This window comes from Macadamia integrifolia, chromosome 4 (genome assembly GCF_013358625.1).
Source record: "Macadamia integrifolia cultivar HAES 741 chromosome 4, SCU_Mint_v3, whole genome shotgun sequence".
Lineage (NCBI taxonomy): Eukaryota > Viridiplantae > Streptophyta > Magnoliopsida > Proteales > Proteaceae > Macadamia > Macadamia integrifolia.
Window position 1 is genome coordinate 16976547 of NC_056560.1, and position 10453 is coordinate 16986999.

General features: G+C 38.3%; 1 protein-coding gene across 8 annotated transcripts; it reads left to right on the forward strand.

Annotated features, from left to right (window-relative positions):
* Positions 1–1210: 1210 nt before the first annotated feature.
* On the forward strand, positions 1211–8508 carry LOC122075098. 8 transcript variants are annotated; one of them, XM_042639998.1, is made up of 4 exons: positions 1211–2419; positions 5694–5800; positions 7481–7537; positions 8010–8508. In XM_042639998.1, the coding sequence occupies exons 1-4, from the start codon at positions 2252–2254 to the stop codon at positions 8053–8055; spliced, it is 378 nt and encodes a 125-aa protein (XP_042495932.1). In that variant the 5' UTR covers positions 1211–2251; the 3' UTR covers positions 8056–8508. The 8 variants fall into 8 exon arrangements, 4 of the variants coding, with proteins under 4 accessions (XP_042495932.1, XP_042495933.1, XP_042495934.1 ...); XM_042639999.1 differs by having other exon boundaries at positions 8102–8508; XR_006139182.1 differs by having other exon boundaries at positions 5611–5800; positions 7481–8508.
* Positions 8509–10453: the final 1945 nt, after the last annotated feature.

Here is a 10453-nt window from a genome sequence, read left to right on the forward strand (position 1 = left end):
TTCCAGGCAGAGAGACGCCTTTACAATCTCTTTTGGAGGTAGAGAGACACCTTTCTCTTTTTAGGATAAGAGAATCCTTACAATCCTAAGTACAGTCTAGAATTGTAAAAACAGAAATAAATAGGAATTAGTGGAATAAGAGGAATACCTCAAGTGTGGTGCAAATGATGAGAATGAGAAATGAAAAATACACCTTTTGTAAAGTCCTCTTGTATGGCTTTGACTTGCACAGGAGAGAGTAGAGGACTTTGATTGAGACTTGAGCCTTTTGTTGGGATTGGTGTAATAGAACAACTCAAGTAGAATATATAATTCTTGAATGCTTGCAATACTGCTCTTAAAGCTCTTTCTTAATGAATATTTAATTAAGAGCGGTTTGGGTATTTATAGGTGAACATAGTGAAGCATTTTAGGCAGGAAATCAAGCTCTAACGGACGTATTCTGGGACCATCGGTCGACCGCCATCTGTAGCCGGTCGACCGCCAAGAGCCGTTGAGGCAAAATATAGCCGTTGGGGCACTTCCAGGCAGTCACCGGTCGACCGCGACTTTATACTGGTCGACCGGTTATGGTCTCGGACAGTTCCGGTCGACCACCGACATGACATACTCTGTTTTGACAGAATGCTGTCATACTGACCAGTCGTCAGTGTTTTGACCATAACTTTTCGGTCCGACCTTAGATTGATCTGAGATCAGTTGTGTTGGAATCAAAACTCAATTTCCTACAACTTTTATGAGTTTTCATCTCCTGATACGGACTTTAAGATTACCTAAAATACCCTTGAGTCAGGTTAATGTGGTTTTCACAGAATTTCACTAGAACACATTTTTCCTAATATGTTCCTCACCACTTAGAGACTTTCCATACTTGGTCAAGGTATGCTCTATGGTCATTCTAGTATGCTGCAATGCACATGCATGTAGTGAGTGCATATATGTATGTGGAAGTTACAAATTACATTAAAAATGACCAATCTATCCTAGTGGTTTTCTTCTTCACTTAAACCTTCCACTCTTTGGCACTTTATCTTCTTTTCTTCTTGTTTGCAATTCCATGTCTTTAAGCTTCATGTCTTGACATCTTGAAGCTTAAATTCTTATGATATCTTCTTCAAGCATTGATGCCAACTTGTTGATACTCTTAATTTGATGACTTCAATCTTCATTTCTTCGTTTCATTCACCAAATTCGATCTTTGATATGAAGTCTCTACAAAACAATACTTAAAGAAAAATTGTGACATACCTTCATATGTTTGTTATCATCAAAACCAACTATAGGAGTGTGGGCATATCCCTAACAGCTCAGGCATGGAGGGGCCTATTCTTTTTAGACTTATGTATTGTCAAGGGAAGGTGGCTGATTTGGTAATTGCAATCGCCCTGCCCGAAGTTCATATTTTACAAGTGTATATAGCATTTCTCTCCACCTGGGTAAAAGGAGGTAGATCCTTTTGCTTACACATTGTCTCCCCCTCTCCCTAAATTGATTTTTTTTAGGATGGCTATCTCAGCCTGGGTCTCTCACCCTCAAGTGGTCTCAACTATCCCATTTGATGAAACGAACCTATCTCAGGTTTAGGGGTAAGCGTTGCTAACAAATAACTTTTCATTCATTGTGTAAAGCCTTTACAAAAGATCCATTCCTCTTATATAGGCTCTCAAACTGAATTACAATTAGAGAACTTCTAAATTAGGAAACCTCTTGAAAATTGAAACTAAGACTTAAAACTAATCTTTTCTAAAACCCAACTACTTGAAAATCTGGTAAACATAAAAATAGAAACTTCTACTAGTCTAATATTTCCTAACAAATAAAACTAACTTGTCAACCAAGACAAAACCAAAAAGGAACAACAAATATATTGGCCAAATCTACTTATATCGATGGGCTGTAGGAGGTTTCTTCTCGAGCTTTCTTCCTTCCAATTTGAGGGGACAACCTGCTGGCCTGCTAGAAGGACCATATGAGGCACCAACACTATTCACGTGAACAGTGTTAATGGTGGTTGTTCACGTGAACAGTAATTCCTGTTCACTCTCTTCTTCCTCATGCTTTGACCTAAATCAGTGTTGTTTGTAAGTAGGAAAATGGGGGACTTCAGTTGGGTCCCTCCTGATTGGATGTGGTGCCGTGGAGCAGTGTTGAATATAGGTGATACAACTCTATTTTCTGGATGTTGTCTTGGCTCAGTTAGATACAATTACCACTTTCAATTTTAGTAGTCTAGACATTTGGTTAGTTGGAAATGGGTCAGGATGAGTTGATCTTGGAGCCAGAATTTGATGGCAAATTTTCATTTGAAAATACACAGGTTATTATTAGGGCTACTGTTGGGATTAATCTTCGTACCACGGATTTGCTTTTTCTATGGAGATTCATGCGTGTTCATGCCAATGGATTTGGCTATTGTCAGGTCAGTAATTCAAACATGTTAAGATATGTACCCTGTGGTATTATTTTGGTGTGTCTTTGACCACGATAGGAGGTGTCCCTTATCATGCTATATAAGTCATAGAGTTGTTATTGCCTTTTGTTTCTTTCTTTAATTGTAATTTGACATCTACTCTTAGTATTTTTCCTACTAAGAGTCTATTCTTTTGCAATTATAAATAAAAGGGTAGATCACGATAAAACACACTGAATATAGTGTGGTCCAGATTTCTCGCATTGTTCTCTCTCTAAATGGAGTCACAGATGCCGACTTGGGTGGCTTTACCTGAACCTACACAGGTCCATTCCCTAAATTTCAAGGTTGGGCTGAAATCCACCAAACGCACCCTATCCCTACACACACACACACACACAATTAGTGATAGTTATTAAAATGAATCATATACATATCATTACATACTTAGCCATGCATTAATGAAGACCTCCAGATCTGCCTGTCGATTTCAGCAAGATTAGTTCCTAGGATTTGTTTTCTTTTTTGGGTTTTTTCTTAGGAAGCAAGTCAGTTTTATTGTTAGAAGATATTAGACTAATCCTAGTTTCTATTTACATGTTTTATTAGCTACCAAGTAGTTTGGTTTAGGAAGGAGTAGTCTCTTCAAGTCTTAGTTTCTATTTTCAAGAAGTTTCCTAATTTAATAGTTTCTTATTTGTAATCAGCTTTGGAGCCTATATAAAGGCCAGAATCGATTGTGATGGTTAGACATGAATTAATGAAGTTTATTTGTGAGCAATGCTTACTCCTAAACCTGAGATAGATTTATTCATCAATTGAGAGAGTTGAAGGTGAGAGACCCAGCTGAGATAGCCATTCCCCAACCCCACTCCTTATACAATCTCTTCTCACCCTCTTCCCTTTCTTAGTTATTTTGAAGCTTGAAACCAGCCCTGAAGACCACCTTTTGTTGAAGGACAACTGCAGGCCAGAATCAGAAATCAATCCCACCTGTAACAATGTTTTCTTCTCTTTGGCTGAACTTCAGATCTGCCAGATCTGAAAGCCAATCTCCAAGCTCTTTTAGGGTTTTATTCCAGCCACCAAAGGGGCCACTCAACCAGCTTGGCAGGCCTCTACAAGGAGCCGCAGAGTTCTCTCTATTCAGACTGTAAAACCTTAATCTGGGTAGCCTTGGGAAAGTGAATGGTTTCCTAACTACTTGGTGGATTCCAGCCAAATTTGAAGGATAGTTTGAGAATATTATTGCCACCTTCACCCCAAATTTCAGGCTCATCCGAGCCCCAGTGTGTGAGTTCTCAGTTTTCTCCTATTTCAGCCCAGATTTTCAGATCCTACATGGGGTTGATCCTTTGTGATCTATCCTTACAGCACAACAGATTGTTTATATTTAACTAACAAACCCCTGAGATTTCTAAGTGCTTACCGAGAACACATGAAATCGGACATAAGAGAAGCCTATTAGAGGCATATTATTGAGCAGGCTGTGCAAGCCTCTACCACTTAACCAAATGACCACCCACCTTCATGTGCTGCCAAGACCATGACCAGCCCCATGCATGCGCGCGGCTGGCTGACTGACTAGGCCATGGCCTCACTGCGTCTGGGCCCTTTGCTGGCCTCCATGGGGCCTCTTTTGTGTGTGGCCGCCCATGCCTGCCCCCCTTGGCTGCTGGCTAGGTGTGTTACAGCTCCAAGCTGCCAAGCCCTTGGTTATGCCATGTCAGAAACTATGGATTCGACCTTGCATGTAGAAAGATATGCGCCTTTGACAAAAAACAAACAGCAACTTCCTCTATGCCCGCTCTTGGTTCTCATGCACTAGGTGCACCCGGTCGATTCCAACAATGGCCTAGGAGGTTACCTTCCATCTTGCATCCTAAACAGAGCGAGGAAGTTTGAGGCCTTCGGTAGACATAGCGCTATACCATACACAAAAACTGCAACACCACTACTTCCAAGACATCAATTGGGGCTCATAGGTCTCGTAAAGCATGTGACACCTCAGGCCTTTGGCAGACATGGCACTATACCATGCACAAAAACTGCAACACCACTACTTCCAAGACATCAATTGGGGCTCACAGGTCTCGTAAAACCTCACTTGGGCATTTCATCAAACACTTTTGACAATTCAGAGTGGTTGTACAGAAACGGTTATATAATTCTCTCATCCAAACTCAGATCAAGACGATTCCAGTTGCGTTGGATTCATGACTCGATTCTCTACAATTTTCCAGAGGAACCCATCACCGGAATTTACCATGAAATGACCAATATGCTTCCGAAGAGTACACTGATCATAACTTTCTCATTCGGAGTCGAATCTAGGCGATTCTAGTTGCGTTGGAAAGAAGATTTAATACTTCACAACTTTCCACAACAAATCTTTAGCCAAATCTACCATTTGAAATGACCAAAATGCCCGCAAAGCTGACTCAGCTGTAACTGTATTTTCTGACATGATGTTCAACTTGTTCACTATACACTGCCGCACTGTCCACTGGACTGCCAGACGCTGCCTTATCATCCGTACGCACTTGTACAGACTATCAACACGAGTTCACCCATTTTCTTCTTTTCTGTGCAGTGACACAGAAAATTCCATATGTTCCTCATACAACCTTGGAATGGGATGATTCCAACTTCATTGGAAAGTTGAAGTTCTAGAACTTTCTAGTTTATGTCCTCTTCCATTTCTGCCACTTGGTGATGCAGATTAATAACCAAAATAGGCTTGTTTTATTAGGAATAAGCCTAGGGTTGGGTTGTATATGTGTTGGGCTTTCAGTCCATATGATTTGGAGTGTATTGGGCCACTTTCATGGGTCTAAAAGAGGGGCTCTAAGATTGAGTACGGGATTACTAGTTAGTTTCCTTTTAAGTTGGGTTTAATTTAAGTTATATTGACTACTAAGGAGTCAAGTTATTAGATGAGTCAAGTAATTAGTAGTTAGTTTCCTTTTTCAACTACTTTCTAATTTCAATTAGTTTCTAATTTCAGTTTTTAGTAACTATTATATTAGGAGAATATTTGGTTTTCTTTTTTGAGGGACCTTCTATTTTGTAATTCCTTACCCCTTCAACATTATAAATAAAGAGGAGGAGACTCCTGAAAAAAGGGATGATTTTGATAAACAAATTAATGGCTGTTGCTATTGTCTTCTCAATGGATATTTGTCTTGTGTTTGATCAAGGCTGATGGGATTGATGCTTTTTGAAAAGTTACTTGTTGCTGCTGCCGCTAGCTTCTATGGTTTCTCTGTGTGTCTGATCACAGAACAAGGGATTGGTGTTTGATCCAGTCGACACTCTGCGGCGAGAAGTCCGGGTGGATTACTATTATTTCTGGTTTTCTTTATTGGGTTATCTTCTCCAGCAGAACAGGTAAGTAAACTGAACTTCTGCAGAATTTTTCTGGGTTCTGAATCTCTGTTTTTCTCTTCTGTCAGCCTATTCTGTTTTGGAGTTCTGGCCACCCGATGGCCTTGTGATTTTGGTTGATTGTTAGAACCATTCAGAAGAGGACTCGTTCTAATTTTGAAGCTGATCAGACCACTGGTTCAGCTGATGAGTAATCTGCAGTTCTGGCCGATAATGGATTCTGCCCAGATTTTAATTCTGGTTTCGATTTTATTTTTGCTGAAATCTGTTGATTATATAACCTAGTGTTTGGCCTCTTAATTTGGTGGTTTGCGACAGTAGTCCTTGGCTGTTAGTTCATTACATTATTCCTGAACTGTTGATTTTCATCTCAGAATTATACTCTGTTATATCAGTTTAATACCAGTCTGCTGTGGACTGTTGTGGGGGTTATTTGGTTGTTCTTTGGTTTAAACTTTCCTGCAGTTTGGGTCTAGTTTGGTTTGTCAAATCTAGTCCTACATTACTTGGCCTTCTCTATTTGGCTCCAAAGTTGACCCGTCTACATAAACCTATAAAGTCACCATGAGAAGATGCATGTAAACTTTCCCAATGCTGCCAACAACTGCATATTACTGTAAAACACTGCCACATGAGTCTGGAAATCTCGCCAACACTGCTAAACTGCCACTCCATTGTTTGCCACTGCCAGCTCTGCCAGATCACTGCTAGATTATCTGTAACCACTGCCATATCACTCTGAACATTCTTCCACTGCTACAACACTTCGTCATCTGTACTGCTCTGCTGACTCAGACTGCACAGTGGTTCATTGTGTGGACAACAATGACAACACCACATGCATGTGTGTACAACATAAAACAACACCTGTGTCATCAAGGAAGAAATCAGAATGATAGAAGGGGAAGAAAAAGAGATGAGATGAGGTCTGCTTGGGAGGAATAAGAGAGAAGAAGAGAAGAAATTAAGTTTGGGATATCAATCTCATATGCACTGCTTAACAACACCAAAATTCTTGAAAAAAAACTTGTATTTCCTTTACTCAAATCATCTCTAATTAATGGGGGTGTATTACATATATAAAGTTCTAAAATTCTTAATTTGACTCATAATAAGGCTCTTAATCACAGTCACACTCTCAATAAAGTAAATAAGCTCAAAACAAAACTCTATCACACACAATAAAGTAAATAAGCTCAAAACAAAACTCTATTTAACTATTAAGTATTCTAATCTAACTCAAAACACTTAATAATCCCTTGTACTAACTTTATTCCAACTTTATTGGTTTATAAATTAGGCCCATTACAATGAACAATATATACAAGTAAAATAAAAGTCCCAACTTATAATATAATTACGCAAAGGTTAATATCAGCCCATTGGACTGCCATCAGAACTATATGGGCATCCCAAGCTTGGGCAAAGGCCTCTATACTGGATTAATGTCTAATGCAGCTGCATCCCTTATATGATTCTCACTCTCTTTCACATATGCACACACACACACACAACACATACAACTCGTCTACTCCTTCCTTTAGTTTGGATTTATTATTTAGGAGGAAATGAACTGAATTTTCTGTAATAAATAGGTTTTATGTGTTTTGATTTATTTATTGTTGAATGATGGTATTCATGTCATACAAATGGGCTCGATATACTTTTATTTTATTACCACAGGTCTGCACCAAGCCCAAAGCAACCCAATCTGAGCCTAGCTTTGATTTATTTTAGGAGGTATGCTTTTAATAATTTTTGCTGAGTTGGCTTCAAATGAGCTTACCTTCCTAGACCTTGGGTTGGTTTGGGTCATCCCTCCAGCCTGACCAACTCACATGCCCAATTCTCGATAGAATCTATGATCAATTTCCAGTTAACGGTTTTACCGGAAATAAGTTTGACATAGGAAGTGTAAATTTGTTCTTAACTTCAAACAACAACAAAAACAACAACAACAACAACAACAAAGCTTTGCATTATCCCGACTAAATGGGAACGGCTACATGGATCTGCAAGTATTTGAAAAAAAAAAAAACTTTGGGACATCCCACTCACGAACAATCGGCAACTCGGATCCTAGCCCTCCAGGCAGCTCTGTTAGATGCCATTTCCTGTTAACCTGATAGAGGCTTATCTAGTGTAAACACTTGACTTCAAAGTGTAGATTTATTTGATGCTTACAGAAGTCCAATTGATACCTGTGAATCAGAAATCCAGCTTCTAAGGGGAGGAGTCCGTGTAAAACTGGTTCTTAGAGGTCATGGAATATGGGAAGTTAACACATCCAATGCATTTGTGCAGGTTGAAGGCATAAATAGATGTGGATTTTGATTCAAAGACTTATGCTTTAACATGGGCCTGTATATGATCTTGATGATAATGAACCAGATGGTCCTCCTCTGATTATGATCTGCGCTAATAATGAAATATACATTGCTGTTCAAACTACTCGATTGAGATCCCAATGTGCTTGGCGTTGTGCTTGTCCACTTCTTTGTTGAAGCTCTGATGCAAGCTCCAGTTCGCCAATTTGCTCTCTACCCTATGAGGAAATCGCTGGCCATACAGTTTGTTAATTTATTGAAGGGCCTTTTCTACATCTGGAACAAGTGTTTTCCTGAGGACCTTACTGTAATTTCAAACTTTTTCTGGTTCATGTAAAATTGCAATATTATCACTTAAATGTGCAATATTGACCATTTTATGTCTGATAGGTTGGTCATTATCTCGAAGTTGATATTTTAATCTTATGAGTTCATCTGGCATACTCTATTTGCTAGAATGTTGCTACCCTTCATATGTTTTTTTGTAGGTGGGTACTAAGGGTTGGGTTTTTTCTTTTCAATTGTTTGTAAGCTGTAGATTGATGTGCTATTGCTACCCTTTGAGGACAGCATGAGAAACCGTTTTTTTTTCATTTTTTTCCTCTTTTAAATGTTTTAAACATTTCTTTTCTTGCCTTCCTGAGATTTCTGCTTTCTTCAAAATACTGTTTTGGCCTTTGTATCCTTGTGTTATTTTGTGTATGACACACTATATGAGGATTTACATGAAGTGTTTTGTACTTTGTACTTGCTGTTGGAATATCTTCCAATTTCATCACTAGGTAAATCAAGGCAGATTATGGAAGATTTGTTGGAAGTTCAACATTCATGTTGAAATTAAGTTATTCTTATGGAGATTGTTAATTAATGGAATAACAAAAGTTAGGATATCTAAATGGCTACTTAGTGTTGATACTTTATTTATTTATTTATTTTTTTGTCATATGGAATCAGGAACTGCTTGGTATGTATATTTTTCTTTTTGACTTTTCAGAAAAGGTCTAGGTTGTTAAGAGTGTTGGGGTTGAGAACTGAGAGATGATCCAGTGCTTCTGGTTCAATTCTTTTCCTTTCTCTCGTTTTTTATTCTTTGATCTCTCAGCTTCCTCTGTTAGCTGCTGTTGCTGTTACCCTCCATTTTATCTGGACTCGGTGAAACCAAATTGGTTTCTTAAGGGCTAAATCAAGTCCTGTGGCTATTGTACAAACCACTGATAGGTGATGAAAAAGGAAAAGATTGATAGAATCAAATCAATGTTAAGGCCATATCTAGCTGGACCATTTTCTATTGGGATCTAAGTTGAAGTTGAGGTCAAATCTAGCTGGACCATGTTCTATTGGGATCTACGTTGAAGGTTTAAGTTTTTTCACCTCATCTATGGTGACTTGACGTTATGATTGGATTCCTTAAACAGTGAGTCTTATCATTATTTCTCGCCCCTATTAACAAAGTCCAAAATACATTTCCTATGTTCAATATAACGGTCAAATCTTGCGGTTGAAGATTCTCTTTTCACCATGGATGAAGGAAAATTTGAAAAAAAAAAAAAAAAGATTCCTTCCTTCTCATTATAAGAAAATCCTGATGCAGCAGGACCAACTTCTTTGTCCCTCTACATCGTTTCTTCTATATAGGCAACAGATGGATCTGGCCTTGGCCTTTCTAGCCAAAACCAGAATTTGCATCAAAAGGGTGGAGTGCCCAAATGAAAGTGGTACAATGTAGCCTGGTGAGTGGTGACTAATGGTGCATTTAGTGAATAACCAATGGATTTGGAATAATATATAACTGTTCAACTGAGTATAATTGGTAGTAGAATGCTTTGTGTCCATTTGTGGATACATGCCACTGTCAAGGTTTGAAATTTCGGATTTTGATCCCATTTCTATTTTGGTTGAAATCGACTCATTTCTCAAATTTTAATCTTTTTCAACAATGCCATTTCAATGTTCATTCAGTTTCAATTTCAGTTAAAATCAAAATATTTCGTGAAATTTTAATCATTTTGACTGAAATTTTAAACCGTGGCAATTGTATTTGTAATCATGATGCACCCCTTTTGTGACCCAAACCAAACAAATAGCACATTTAAGTAGAAATAATAGAGTGAATGATCATTAATCATGATTAATCAATGGAGTTGCCTTGTTTATTTTATATGATCCTCACTAAATTAATGGCTATAGGAGGTGGCGCCGAGGTTGTACTACTTTTCGTAGGGATTGTGTTTGTGGGTAACCAAATAATTAACCCTAATGACATGCTTAATTAACTATTTTATATTTTATATTTTATATTACACTTTCTTGTTGTACACCCCCCCCAAAA

Excerpts from the sequence above, each read along its gene's own strand:
- LOC122075098 (XM_042639998.1), top strand. The coding sequence starts at position 2,252 with ATGGGTCAGGATGAGTTGATCTTGGAGCCAGAATTTGATGGCAAATTT. Across the intron at positions 2,420-5,693 it reads ATGGATTTGGCTATTGTCAG|AACAAGGGATTGGTGTTTGA; the intron begins GTCAGTAATTCA and ends GTCTGATCACAG. Across the intron at positions 7,538-8,009 it reads GCTTTGATTTATTTTAGGAG|AAATCCAGCTTCTAAGGGGA; the intron begins GTATGCTTTTAA and ends CCTGTGAATCAG.